Here is a 15,362-nt window from a genome sequence, read left to right as displayed (position 1 = left end):
GTCATCAGAGAGGCCTTCCCTGAGCATCTGCTTTAACATCATAAATGCCTGCCTCACCTTAATGCCCTTCTCTGCTTTTTCTTCATAGCTCTTTTCACCCTCCACCATGCTATTAATTTACTATTTAATTTATTAACCATATCTCCTCAGTCAAATGTAAGCCCCAATGAGGGCGAGGACGTGGTCGTTCTCTGTTATTTCCTCAATGCTGGTACCTTGCCTGGCTCATAGTAGGTGCTTAATCAATATGTATGAATGGATCTTCTCCCATTGGAAACCATCCTCCCAGTTGTTGTCATGGCTCCAGGATGGCAGGAAACTTGTCGCCCAACTGCTTGTGGCTATTCTGAGCCATATGCTCAGCATTTGGCTTTTACACTTCTCTGGGAGATTTAGCTGGTCATTTATGACCAAATGGAGTTTCTTATTTAAAATTATCTGTTGTTGTGATGTGTTGGCATTGTAGCCTATGTCTCTTCTGAAACTGGGATTTCAGACATTCCTTCTGAGGCTTAGTTTTGTGCAGAGTTTAAGGACAGGGAATGGTGGTTGGAGGGAGGGGACAGTTATTTTTAAAAAGTACATCTTGTACAGATTGAAATCCCAGTTAGTGTTTATTTTAGTCATGGTAGGCTAGCTTCTAAAACAAATAGCCCCCAAATATCAATGTCTTAACGTGATAAAAGTTGATCTGTGCCTCATGTTGGACCCAGGTTGGCAGCATCCCCATTCCTTCTTGTAGTGGATGCGGGAAGAGAATACAGAGAACTGCTGTGGAGGCTTTTATGAGCCAGGCCTGCAGGTGACACACATGGCTCCTGCTTCCATTCCATTGGTTAGAAGGCCATCATAGGGTCCCACCTAGCTGCAAGGGAGGCTGGGGAATGTATTCTAGCTACATACCCAGGGAGAGAAAGAAATAAAAGTTGGCGAATATTGACTAGTGTCTGGCACATTTTTACTTCTCCAAACAATTTTGCAAATCATTGAACTTAGGTGGGCTGTTCCCACCCTCATTTTAGAGTTTCCCTGATACGTTGACAGAAGATGAAAGGACACTCGCTGTGTACTTATGGTCCTTATTGTTTCTATTTCAAATCTAGATAATTTGCTCTAAACTGGATTAGAGATGCAAATGAATTTTTCTAATACATTAGAAAATGTTTCTGGTGTTCTAAATTATGCAAAATGTATTGTTCTAACCCTTAAACTTCTATTGAAAGTAAAATAACAGAAGTGATTGACCATAGAATGAAACCAAAAATGATTCTTTGCATGGAAAAAAAAAACAAGCTACTGACTTTTGTCTTTGATTCTTGCAGAAACAAATCCATGAATGGAATTTTACAGCCTCTTCCATTAGGGGAATAAGGTAAGAATATAAAGGAAAATGTAATTATTATTGTAATGCAAATAATGATAATGTTTTATTACTTTAATGTTTCCCCTTATAATATGTGATGTTCTCGTTTTTAATAGAATCCAAAATGGACTGTTTTCTCTTTTGTTGCCCACTTGAGCTAGTTTATACTGTGTTGCTAGTAGGGGCTTCTTGGCTTGTTAGAATAGAGTAGCTTTTTTTGTATACAACAGGCCAAACTCTCTTGTCTCAAACTTTTAAAAACATGAAGTCATATCTGTGAAAACAGAAAGTGTTTCATCTTTGAGCCAATGATGTTCAAGTGCTCAGGGACCCCCAGAACTGAAGCTGGGAGTTCCTTGGTAACGACACTTGGCTGGAGTCTCCTGAGTAGAGTAATGGAGCCAAAGGCATTGCTCTTAGCAAGGAAGGGGGTTGTGTGTTCCGAGGACAGGGGTGGCATTTGCTCTTTCGGTCAGGAGCGGTGACCATTTGGGCCTGAACTGTATGGCTACACTGTGAGTCTCAACCTCCCAACACATCCGAGGGTGGGAATGGCTCTGAAGTAGATACGAGTTCTAATCCCTCTTTTGCTATTTGACCTTGGGAACGTCACTCAGCTTCTCTAGGTCTCAGTTTTTTCATAGTTTCCATCAAATTAAGGGCTTAGACCATAGCTCTATGTCCTTTCTCTAATTATGAGTCCACAGGCCACTGAATGAATCCCCTATTACCTCCAGATGCCGTATGATCCTGTCCTAGACACGTCAGTGTTTAAATTAGGATAATGTTTGTGTCACTTTAAAGGGAGTGAAATAATTTAAGAACAGATTAGGGTATTTGAATAATACTGCTCAGAAAATATAAGGTAATTCAAAAAGTGTTGAACAGTTTCAAAAATGTGTTACTCAGTATCTAAGTTTATGAGAACATGTAGTCAAGAACCATCTGTTTGTACCTTCTCATTGAGATACATCTTGCTGCCATTTCAACCATCAACAGGGATGTGCAAAGGGCCTGGGGTGAATTAGACCCTGGGACCAATGTGACATGAAGAGCATGTGCTACCCAACTAGCTGTGGTGGTTTCTTTACAGATTGGTTTTCAAAACTTACTCACGTATAACCTAGTTTTAATTCTTTTTGAATCACCCTGTACTATTACTATTTCAACTAAGTATTTGTCATGTAATCCATAACATATGAAGAATCGTCAAAGGAGCTATGGCTCTCAGGAAGAGATGACTTAGGAAGGGCAAGATGAAGTGGCTTCATTTGTTTGAAGAGCTAATCATAGAAGAGAATCTAGCCTTTTCCATAGTGCCACATTGTAAAATGGGGGCCATAGCGTAGGCTTTGACTCAGTGTGGGTAAAGAACTAGATCTAGCAGGAAAATCCATCAGCAGATGGGGTATGGTGATTTTTTTGTCACTGGATGTGTTCAGGCTAGCTACATGTTGCCCGTTCAAGGAGCCCAGACCTTGGGTAGGGGTGCATCAGATAACATGTAAAGGCCTTTCTTGAGCTAAGATGCCATGTTTATTTCTACTTCCCTTGTGTGCCTCCAAATACTGTGTCCTGATATTTTTCAACTCTAGAAATTCCTTTGATACCATAGTAAATTATTTCACAAATTTCTTGTCTTTTTTGTGAAATTATAAACTCTTGAGGACCAAGAGTTTATATGAGTTTGTAAATAGAGTTTATATGAGACACAGACCATATTTTATTCCCTTTTCTTCTGTCCATATGCTTTGCTTAGCACTGAATATATAGTAAATTCTTGATACATATTAAAGTCATTTGATGAATACAAACTCAAACATAAGCAAGATAAATATCCGTGCTATTTAAATTTCATAGAAAAATAGAAATCAAATTTTGGGGATATTTGTTAAAACATTAATGAATCTTGCAAATTTGTAAAATGGAAGAAAATCTGTCACTAGATTTTCCTAAAAATTTTAAAATTAATATAATAACATACATATAATAAGCTTTCTTATATTTTGAAATTTTACAGCATATCCAAGTTTGATGAACGGTGTTGTTTTCTTTATGTCCATGATAATTCTGATGACTTTCAAATCTACTTTTCCACTGAAGACCAGTGTAGTAGGTGAGTTATAGCTGATTCAAGTATTTGCAATCTAATTATAGTGAATCATTTTAAAAGGGTCTTTGTTGTGAAAAATATTTATTTCCTATACTGCCTTTTCTGAAATTTTAACTTATGGAAAATTATTTTTACAGCTTTATTGAGCTATGGTTCACATACCATGCAATTCACTCATTTAAATTATACAATTTAATCTTTTCAAAAGTATATTTATAGTTTTGCAACCATCACCACAATCTAATTTTAGAATATTTTCATCACCCCCCCCCAAAGAAACCCAGTATCTTAACAGTCACTCCCCATTTCCTCTCAACCTAATCCCCTCCAACCCCAGTCCATGCAATCACTAATCTGCTTTCTGTCTCTATGAATTTGCCTGTTCTTGACATTTCATATAAATAAAAGCATACAATATGTGGTCTTTTGTGACTGCCTTCTTCCACTTATTGTAAAGTTTTCAAGGTTTGTTCATGTTATAGTACGTACCAGTATTTCGTTCCTTTCTGTGGCTGAATAACATTCCATGGTATGGATAGACCACATTTAATTTATCTGTTCATCAGTGAAAGGCATTTGGATTATTTCCACTTTTGGGCTATTATAAATAATGCTGCAATGAACATTTAAGTGCGTGTTTTTATGTGGCCATATGTTTTCATTTCTCTTGGAGCCAAATTACTGGGTCTTATGGTAACTCTGGTTTAACCTTTTGAGGAATTGCCAGACTATTTTCCCATTTTACAGTCCCATCAGCAATGTATGAGAGTTCCAGTTCTCCACGTCCTTGCAACACTTGTTATTGTCCATTTGATTATAGCCATCCTGGTGGGTGTTAGGTAGAATCTCATTATGGGTTTGGTTTTCATTTCCCTAATGACTAATGATACTGAGCATCTTTTCATGAGCGTATTGACCATTTAAATATCTTCTTTGGAGAAATATCTACTCAAATCTTTTTACCAATTAAAAAATTTTAAGTTTTTATTTTGCAAAATATTTAGACCTATAAGAAAGCTTCAGAAAACAGTAGAAAGGATTTCCATATATGTTTCACCCAGAATTCCCCAGTATTAACCCTTTATCACATTTGCCTTACATTCTCTCTATTTTCATATGATTATTTTTTCTGAACTGTTTAAGGGGAAGTTGTAAACATAATGCTCTGTTACCTTTAAACACTTTAGTGGGTATTTCCTAAAAACAAGGAGATTCGCTTATGTAATCACAGTGCAGTTTTCTAATCAAGAAATTAAGATTGATATGGTACTATAATCTACAAACCTGATCCAAATTTTTCTTATTGTCCCCCTGATGTCCTTTATAGCAAAACAAAAGATTTTTTCTCTGGTCCATGATGCAATCCAAGATCGCATGTTGCATTTAGTTATCATGTCTTTATAGTCCCTTTATCTGGAACTGTTCTTTGTCAGTCTTTGTCTTTCTTAACTTAATGCTTTCCAAGAGCACAGGCAATTTATTTTGTGTAGCCCTTCAATTTGGGTTTTTTTTATGTTTCCTCATGGTGACATTAATGTCAGGCACAGAAGTGATGTTGTGTCCCTCTCAGTGCATCACACAATCTTTGTCTCATTACTGGTGATACTAATTTGGGTCACCTGGTGAAAGTGGTACTTCCCAGGTTTCTCCAAACTTTGTCCATTTTTAATTGGGTTATTTATATTGTTATTATTGAATTTTAAGAGTTCTTTATATTTTCTGGATGCGAGTCCCTTATCCGATGCATGATTTGCAAGTACTTCCATTCTGTGGGTTGTCTGTTCACTGTGTTGATGGTATCATTTGAAGCACACAACTTTTTAATTTTGATGCAGCCCAGTTTATCTAATTTTTCTTTTGTCATTTGTGCTTTTGGTGTCATATCTAAGGTGGCTTTGCCTAACCCAGGGTTTTCTGTGGTGTTTATGTTTCCTTCTAAGGGTTTTATAGTTTTAACTCTTATGTTTAGGTCTCTGATTCACACTGAGTTCATTTTTGTATGTGGTATGAGGTAGGGGGTCCAACTTCATTCTTTTGCGTGTGGATATGTGATTGTCCCAGAACCACTTATTAAAAAGACTATTCTTTCTCCCATTGAATGGTCTTGGCACTCTTTTAGAAAGTCAGTTGACCGTAAATGTGAGAATTTATTTCTGGATGTTCACTTCTATTCCATAGATCTATAAGTCCGTCCTTATGCCAACACCACATTTTCTTGACACTGTAGCTTTGTAGTAAGTTGTAAAATCAGGAAAGGCGAGTCCTCCAACTTTGTTCTTGTTTTTCATAATTGTTTTGGCTATTGTGGGTGTTTGCATTTCCATGTGAATTGTCAGATCAGTTTGTCAATTTCTACAAAAAAGGCAGCTAGGATTTTGACAGGGATCGCATTAGATATGTAGGTCAATTGGGGAAGCATTGCCATCCTATCCATATTAAGTCTTCCAGCCCATGAACATGGGATGTCTTTCTATTTGTTTAGGTCTCTTTAATTACTTTCTTTTTAAACATTTATTGGGGTGACAATTGTTAGTAAAATTACATAGATTTCAGGTGTAGAATTCTGTAATACATCATCTATAAATCCCATTGTGTGTTCATCACCCAGAGTCAGTTCTCCTTCCATCACCATATATTTGACCCCTCTTTCCCTCATCTCCCACCCTCCCACCCCCCCTTACCCTCTGGTAACCACTAAACTATCATCTGTGTCTATGAGTTTTTGTTCCTTCATTTGTTTGTCTTGTTCCTTTGTTGTTTTCAGTTTTATACACCACATATCAGTGAGATCATATGGTTCTCTCAATATATTCAGCTTTGGTTGATACTTCCAATAGTTTTCCAAAGTGGTTGTATCAATTCACACTCCCACCCGCAATATATGAGAGTTCCAGTTCCTCCGCATTCTTAACGACAATTGATAGTGTCTTTTAATTTTAGTTATTCTGGTGAGTGTATACCATATGTCTCCTAAGAAGCCTGACTCGTATTTCCCAGCTTTCAAAGATTATAAGAAGCAAGGGGGGATGGCTTAGTTAGACAAAAGAACATTTTAATGTTTTGTGGAAATTATTTGAAAGTGTCCAGTATTCTTCCCTGCCATCTTAAGAGAGACTACTGAATAAAAGTTTTCTAATGAGTCATATTACTTGTGTGCAAATAAGAACTGCACAAGTCTAGAAAGTGACTGATGTGGCCCAGCTGCGTTTGTGAGAAAGACTATTGGGTAACTGTTGATCCTAAGCTTAATCTGTGTGACCAGAATGATGGGACCACCTTGTGCATTTCCTTCTTACTCACCTCTCCCCTTGCACAAGAGCTTATTTCTAAGAACTGGAGTGTCTACGACTTGAGAGGTGATGGTCCCAGTGTCCTCAACACTGATTGAATCACCCCTGGACAACTTGTCTCAGGGCCAGCTTTGAAAAGTAAGACAGCAATACCTTTGAAGAATTATGTTAATGGGGTGATGCACAAACAAATCCTGGCGGAAACATTGAGGGAACAAGGAGGAAAGACTTATAGGGACATAATAAATTTCTAGTGGGCTGTTATGTAGAAAAGGGATTAATTCTAAGGAATCCATGGGTGGGACCCACATACAAGAAGTCTTAGTTCAATATAAGTGAAGCATTTCTCATTGAGTTCTCCAAAGAATAAGCTGCCTTGTGAGGTAATGAGTTCTCTGTCGTTGGAGGTATTCAGGCATCAATTGGCCAGCCAGTTGGTAGGGATACTGTGTCGCAGGGATTCAAGTATCATGTGAGTATTTGATCTAGATTAGATAACCGTTAAAGTACCATGTCAAGTCAAGGAGTAGATTGATTGATTGTTCCATGAACTTGTAAAAGCTTGGTTTATATTTAATCACAATTCAATGTAAGAAGGCTAAAGTAAAGGTAGGGAATGAAACTGATTATAATTAGCATCTTCGTAACATTTGCTGTTCTAGGTTTTGCTCTTTGGTCAAAGAGATGATAACCAATGCAGCGGGCAGCACAGTGGAGCTGGAGGGAGAGACCGATGGGGACGCCTTAGAGGTGAGTCACAAAAGACCTAGAACATGGAAAAAGTTGTTAGGTTGGTGCAAAAATAATTGCGGTTTAACAGGTTAAAAATAATTGCAAAAACTGCAATTACTTTTGCACCAACCTAATATTTATTGTGTCTTTGATGCATAAAGAAAACATCCCATTTTTGTGTAAAAATTCTTTATATATATGTTTTAAAATACTCATTTTTGAACAAGCTAGCTATCACTATCCATGACTTTCAGAGATTAAGTTTAATACAATTTCAGTAGAAAAACTTATTACTTATTACATCTCAACCAGGATGTTTAAGAATAATTTGGCATGAACTAGACTAAAATTTCCTTTTGTGCACAACTGATGGAAAAGTTTTGTCTAAGCCAATTAATATTTGTGAGATTACAAGAGAAATAGTTGGCCAACTGGAAGCAGACCTTTTCATTTATGCCTAAAATGACTTGAGTTACATCTACTTGCGTGATATATTAAATATAACAATTTAAAAACCATTTTTAAGAAAGTGGGATCATCGTAAGCTCTTTTGAACAGCACAGTTGTAGTCTACCATGACACATATATTTAAATCTTGCGTAATTATTCAGATTTGCCGTTAATTCAGGTTCTCCCAATGATTGCAATTTAATGAAATTTTACTATACTTTCAAGTTAGACTTAAATTACTTCATTGCGGCTTCTCTGAGGAAAATATCAAAGGGGTTCATTTTAATAATTGAGTCAGGTACTTGAATTCTTAGCTTAGAATCAAAGTTTTTGGTAGAAATGAACTGAGTGATGTTCTCTGAAGATGACAGATGTGGGAGCAGAGAAAGGTGTGAGATGAAAGCCTTTTATGGAGCAGGCTGATGTCTGGTTGAATCAGGAAGTGATGGGGACCCATTAATAATCTTAATTGTCATGAGCACCCCTAGAAGTAGATGGGAAGGGAGACACACACACACACACATACACACACACACACACACACACACACACACACACACACACACACACTTCTCTGTGCTTCTGTAAGTCAGCAGTGGGGCATAGAAAATGACAGAAAGAATCCATTGCTGCCTCTGCTTTAAATAAGTATTGCTCAGCATAGAGTTCCATCTGCTTCCCCCGCCATCTGTCTTAATCTTTGAGAAGAATCAACTGGAATACAGCTGTGCACCAATTTTTGTTGATAAGTTTAGGGGAAGAAAATAGCAATCCTAATTGTAGGTCAAATTTTTACAGTATGTATAATGTTAGATCTATACATCTAAAAGGGGAGCGGCGAGCCCAGCATATGTACTTTGTATTAAGACAGTTTTATTGACCTTCAATTCTTTTCTTGGCTGTAGAAAGAGATTTGTTTCCTGACAAGTTAAAAGGGTTCATGCAGGAAGACAACTATTTTGGGTAGTTGACATGCTAAGGAGCATTTTTAAATTGCAGCATTAAAGTGGGGAGAAATGTCCAAAAGTTGAGCCAGCTAAGTTACATATGAGCCATATTGTTAAATTTTTTAGATTCCATTTCATAAAATCATGTTATGAATATATGAGTAACTGAGAATTCTACCCCTTCAAAGTGATTAATGAAAAGTACATAACCTAAGAAATGTGACCTGCCTGGTACTCAGATATGTTATTTATACATTTTTTTAAAATTGTGGGACAGTGTTTGGGCTCTTATGGGGCTTCTCCACAACTTGTGTGCTTTTTCATCTTGTTGTTTCTCCTTCTTTAGTATGAGTATGACCATGATGCAAACGGTGATCGAGTTGTACTGGGGAAAGGCACGTACGGGATTGTGTATGCCGGACGAGATCTAAGCAATCAAGTGCGAATCGCCATTAAAGAAATCCCAGAGAGAGATAGCAGGCAAGTCTGGGCGGGCCTTCCACATTCATCAGTTGTCACCTCCACACCTAAATCCCGTGCCCACCACTGATAGAGGAGTTAAGGATGAAAGCATTATGTCATCAAAAAATGTGTAATTCTCTTCAAATAAGGGTAATTTGCTTTTGTTCTCTGCATATGATAAATAGATTGAGAAAATGGAACCACTTCACATAGAGGCATGTGGATAGCAGTCATATTTTAAAGAAAACTAGTTTTATTTCCACCCATCAACTAGATCTAAAGTTTTACATTTTTATGTAGATGGTTGTTTGCAGATATTTAAAAATGTGAGTCAGTGCTTTAATTCACATTGTAACAAGTTTAAATGACTATTATTTATTTAGATGTATCATTACAGAAAGTTAAAAGTGGTAAAAACAAATTAGCTTTTTGTAGTATAGACCTTTTTTACACCCTGCCCTTTAACCTCACCCAGAGATTTTGGGCTATTTTTTTTAAACCACCAGTACCACTAACTTATTTCTTCAACATTTTTTAAAGTCTAATTAAATATTTATTCCTTGTTGAATTCATACCCCACCTAATTCTAAACGAGAACATTGTGGTGTTTACTGTCAAGTGTTTTTGTAGAGAAGCAACATACACGATAATGGCTGCAGCATAAGAAATAATAACTGTGTGCTCCACAGGTGTGGTCAGACCACATGTAGTGTTGTCTTCAGTACTGAATACTGACGGCCATGTGCAAACACCCCTCCGTCCAGGTGGTCAGTGAATTATAAGGGGTGGGTTCCATGTAATTTGTAGCAGCTGTAAGACCCATTATTCATTCGTTCATTCACTTGTTCATTCATCTGTTCATTGTTAATGGGATTGCATGTTATATTTGAATTATAAGTCAAGACCTGAAGTGAAATCCTCCAACTTCTTCCAAGGCTAAGGAAGATTAAATGACTTCATTAAAGACATGAAGAAATAAGACTAGGACCCAGTCTCTTGAATTCCTCATTTAGTATTCTGTCTCTTATTCTCATGATGGATAGATTGGTTGTTTTGGGGGGAGGGAAGAATTGCTGGCATGTGCCACCTCCTTCAATTGGTTGCAGTAGTGTTTTGGCTTTCCATTGCCAACAGTTGTTCCTGGAATTTTAGAGCTAGAAGGGACCTTAGAGACTCTCTTGTCCCGTTTCCTAAATTTACAGGCTGAAGTGATAATGTTGGGCACCTTCTCTATGCCAGAGTCTGGGCTGGCACTGGGGACTGAAAGGGGACTAGGAGACTGTCCTCATCCCAGGGCGCTCCCAGGTTGATAGGAAATGCAGAAACCTTGCCTGGGAGCCAGAGTGACAAGTGTCATAATATAGGGACACTGGGCATTTGTAGAACATAGTAGAGGAATGAATTACTTTTCCTGGATTCGTTGTGGCAAGTTGGAGAAAATAAATCATCTTTGAGCTGGTCTTTGAGGGATGAGTAGGAGTTTGGCAGAAAAGGAAGCCAGAGGATCCTATGCTGAGGGAAGAACAGAGCTGTGAAGCACAGTGTATTCAGAGAACAACAAATTGTCTCTTGGGACTTGAATATAGGATTGAGGCAGTGGGGGCTCTTGAGATGAGGTAAAAACTTTAAAAGATGCAGCTTGACCTGAGTGTGAAGGTCCTTGTGTGCCATGTTAAGCAATAAGGTCTTTGTGTGGACTTTGTGAAGAGAAGTGAAATGATGAGGTGAGCAATTTAGGAAGAGGCAATATGGTGGCTGGTGGAGAATAGACAAAAGAGGCCAGAGGCTGGGGCTGGTGGCTATTGTCTGTAGTCTGGAGTGAGTCTGTGGAATGAGACTCGAAGGCAGCTGAGGACAGAACCTTGTAGAATACCACTCTTCATGGGGGCTGGTGAGAGAGGCAAAGGATGGTTGGAGAGTTCAGGCCCTAACAGTAGTGATAGTGACAACGGCAGCCATTCACTGGGTACCTAACACACACCAGGCACTCCATTGGGTGCCTGAGAAACTTGACATACTTTGGCCCCCAGCAGCCCCGCGTGGCTGGTATTATTATCCCCTATTTTACAGATGGGAAGCTGAGTAGGCTCAGGGGAACCGAGGAAGAGAATGTTTGCAGAAAGAAGGGATGGCCAGCAGCAGGGCAGGTCCTGGAGAGGAGCAATGCGGACTCCAGGGATTCAGCAGGTGACGCTGGCATGGTTTTTCCTACTAGGGACTCCCAGCCTCTGCACGAGGAGATAGCCCTGCACAAGTACCTCAAGCACCGCAACATCGTTCAGTACCTGGGCTCTGTTTCAGAGGACGGCTACATTAAGATATTCATGGAGCAGGTGCCTGGGGGTGAGTTGTCCTGGTCTTCTGGTCTCACACTGATGGAAACATAATATGTGCATCGTTATCCTTCTTGCTGTTTAAAAAAATGATAGACCTTTTATTTTTATTCATTTATTTATTTTTTGACTGTCTCACTTTTTAAAAAATTTTTTATTAGTTTCAGGTGCACAAGACAAAGCAATACTTAGACGTTTATCATTTATATCCCTCACACTGTGTGAACCCCCCTCCCCCCATCCTCTACCCCTCTGACATCACACACAGCCATTACATTTCCACTGTCTCTATTCCTAATGCTGTACTCCACTTTCTGTAACCATATACATATATATATATATATATATATATATATATATGTATATAAAATTATAGTTGGCATTCATTATTGTTCAGCTTCAGGTGTACAGTGCAGTGATCAGGCATCTACATCCTCCCTGAGGTGGTCTCCCTAATGAGACAAGTGTCCATCGGATACCCTACAAAATCTTTACAACATTATTGATTACATTCCCCAAATTATTTTTCAAAACCCCGTGGCCATCTTGTGGTTACCGACTATTTTCTAAACCCCTCACCTTCCCCTTATCCCCACCACCCTCCCATCTAGCAACCCTCAGTTTTTCCTCTGTGTCTCCAAAACTGTTTCTGATTAGTTCATTCAATTATTCTTTGCTTTAGATTCCGCATATAAGTGAGATCATATGGTATTTGTCTTTCTCTGTCTGACTTATTTCACTTAGCATAATGTTCTCTAGGTCCAAAAATGATAGATTTTTTAGATGTCAGAGAGCATTTATTTCTCAGAGGAGGCAGATGCCAACTTTCCAGTGTCACATGAACAGTTATTTGTGGTCTGTTAATTCAATCATCAAATATTCATCGAGGATCTACTGAGCGCCAGCCGCCGGACTGAGTGCTGGAGACAGAGATGAATAAAGCATAGTCTCCGGTCCTGAGGCCTTCACAGTCTAGGAGTTGGAAGGTAGTCTGGGGAAGAGGGGACAGAGGTTTTTTAAAATGCCATTGGAAAATAACATGTTGACAGTGAAATCAAATACCAGTGCTTTATCCACAAAATCTCCAAATGCAGGCAGTATGGTGGCAGGGTAAGAGCTCCTCGGGTCTGGGCCAGACCGTCTAATTTGAATTGGTCTTTCTATCTGCAAGTTGTGTGACTTCAGGCAAATTCTTTTCTTCAATAATGTTTTATTTTTCAATTATAGTTGACGTACATTATTATATTAGTTTCAGGTGTACCACACAGTGATTAGACATTTATCCAATTTATGAAGTGGTCACCCCATTAAGTCTAGTACCCACCTGACACTTTACATAGTTATTACAATATTATTGACTATATTCCCTATGCTGTACTTTACATCCTTGTGACTATTTTTATAACTGGCAATTTGTATTTCCTAATCCCTTCCCCTTTTTCATCCACCCTCCTAATCCCCCTCCCATCTGCAACCATCAAAATGTTCTCTGTATCTATGAGATTGTTTCTGTTTTCTTTGTTCGCTTATTTTGTTTTATAGATTTCACATATAAGTGAAATCATACGGTATTTGTCTTTCTCTGTCTGACTTAATTCACATAGCATGATATCCTCTAGGTTCAGGCAAATTTTTTTACCTCTCTGTGCCGTCAGTCTTCTAAATAAATGAATTGTAAATTGGAGTAATAATTACTATCATAATTGGAATAGTAATTATTGGAGTAATAGTGACCCTATCTTAGTTGATTGTTGGATGGATTAAATGAGAAAATGTATGTAAAGCTCTTCAAATGGTGCCTGGCAGAGAGCAAGAACTCAGTAAGTGCTCACTTAAAAATAATAATAAATTAAATAATAATGATAATTATGACCTGAATACAAATGTAAAAATTTTAGTTAGAAATCTGTATTCATTGATTCATTCAACCAACAATTATTAAGAGCCTACTATTCGATTAGGAGCCTAACCATATATATTAAGAGCCAGGCAATGGGCTACATTTTGAGGGTTACATTAAGGAAAAGTAAAGTAGTTTCTTCTTCCCTCAGGTTGCTCACAGTCTAGCAGAAAGTATTTCAGTTGCTGTTCATATTAATTGCTATTCCAGGCATGAGGTTTAAGGATAACAACAGAATTGGAGATAGATATGCACTTCCCCCTTTACAGATGGGGAAACTAAAGCATAGCAAGGTTCCCACAGCACTGTGTAAGGGGGAAGCCAAGATGGGCTGATGCCCGAGGGCCTGCATGACGACCTCTGAAACACAGAATGCAGTGAAGAGGGGGTTACTTTTGGCCCAAAGGTTCAATGTTTAACAACGTAATTGGAGGCCCTCCCTGCCCCTGTGGCCTGGCATTGGGGGGCCTCTCACAATGAGGATGAAGAGACCCAACCTCCTCCGATCCTATTCCCTGTCACCCTAAAGGACCCCTCATTCTGGCCCTGTCCACCTCTGATCTCATGGCGGGGTATAAAATGTGGCTTTGACCCAAGCTGCATGGCTGAGACACCGGCACTGCAGCGCTGGGCCAGCCCTCCCAAGGTCAGAGAGCATTGCTGCGCTCTCCTCCTGACTGTGCAGCTGAACAGAGCTAGATGCAAAGGTGGTCCCACTGAATTTCTGGGGCCACAAGGGGTTCCAGTTCACCCTTCACCTCTGGTCAGGCTGATGTGCTGATTCACCCCTGGTCCCTTCCCTGGCTGTGCTGCTCGCACATCTTGGAAACAGGCAACAGAGGCGGAGGAAAGACGTTGCATTTAGCCCAGGTACAGGGATGTTGGCTGAGTGCTTACATTAGGGAAGCGACATCACCTGACTTTATTTCCCTCAACTCTTAGAACTAAATCTTTGTCACCCTGACAAGTTTTCTGCTGTGTCTCTTTCCAGGAAGCCTTTCTGCTCTTTTGCGATCAAAGTGGGGGCCAATGAAGGAGCCCACCATCAAGTTTTACACCAAGCAGATCCTGGAAGGCCTTAAGTATCTCCACGAAAACCAGATTGTGCACAGAGACATAAAGGTACTTCATTGTCTGAGCCAAAGACGTCTCATTGGTGCATCTCACATCACACGAGCTGCTGGCAGTGTCTGCAGACTGACCAGCTCACAGAATGGAAAGGATGGAGCATGGCGGTCCCCAAAGTGCAAAGTCTAGTCTTCCTAGAGACCTGTGACTGTTTCTTAAGGTCCACATCTGTTTCCTATTTGTTTGTTGAAATCTGTCTTTAAGCATTTGATGTTCTTCTTTTTCCAAAGGGTGATAATGTTCTAGTGAACACCTATAGTGGAGTGGTGAAAATCTCCGATTTTGGAACCTCTAAACGTCTTGCAGGAGTGAATCCATGCACAGAGACTTTTGCTGGTAAGCAGAACAGAGCTTGGCGTGGGGCGGCCATCTTGGAGTTATGCTTGCTGTGGAAGCTGCTCTCCTGCGAGAGTTACTTACTGAGCACCTCAGCGCAGTGTGCACAATTGACAATTGAAGTGGGTGGTGTGTTGTCCTCAACTTTAAATTCTTTGAACCTTGTCATAATGAAACACTTAGCCACCTACTTGTGGCGACAAGATGCCCTTACTTTTTTCTTTGTCTTCAAAGGTTGGGTAGGTGTAGCGCTCTGCTTCAGGTTTTCTGAGGGTTTCTAACCAATCAGCAAAATAGGGGGGGGGGAT

At 39.2% G+C, this 15,362-nt stretch overlaps 1 protein-coding gene across 1 annotated transcript in view; it reads left to right on the top strand.

Moving 5' to 3' along the window:
• The window catches only part of MAP3K15 (mitogen-activated protein kinase kinase kinase 15), a 119,410-nt gene that overhangs the window by 82,927 nt on the left and 21,121 nt on the right, over nucleotides 1-15,362 (top strand). The window contains exons 12-18 of the mRNA XM_088795091.1: nucleotides 1,323-1,372; nucleotides 3,384-3,479; nucleotides 7,429-7,516; nucleotides 9,242-9,375; nucleotides 11,573-11,700; nucleotides 14,582-14,712; nucleotides 14,949-15,054. Coding sequence (XP_088651217.1) covers nucleotides 1,323-1,372; nucleotides 3,384-3,479; nucleotides 7,429-7,516; nucleotides 9,242-9,375; nucleotides 11,573-11,700; nucleotides 14,582-14,712; nucleotides 14,949-15,054 — 733 coding nt within the window. The remainder of the gene's footprint in view (nucleotides 1-1,322; nucleotides 1,373-3,383; nucleotides 3,480-7,428; nucleotides 7,517-9,241; nucleotides 9,376-11,572; nucleotides 11,701-14,581; nucleotides 14,713-14,948; nucleotides 15,055-15,362) is intronic.

The sequence above is a fragment of the Rhinolophus sinicus genome, chromosome 18 (assembly GCF_057876585.1).
Source record: "Rhinolophus sinicus isolate RSI-liver-muscle chromosome 18, RSI-T2T, whole genome shotgun sequence".
Taxonomy (NCBI): Eukaryota; Metazoa; Chordata; class Mammalia; order Chiroptera; family Rhinolophidae; genus Rhinolophus; species Rhinolophus sinicus.
The sequence above is the reverse complement of the archived record's forward strand: the minus strand, read 5'-3'. Positions and strand labels throughout refer to the sequence as shown.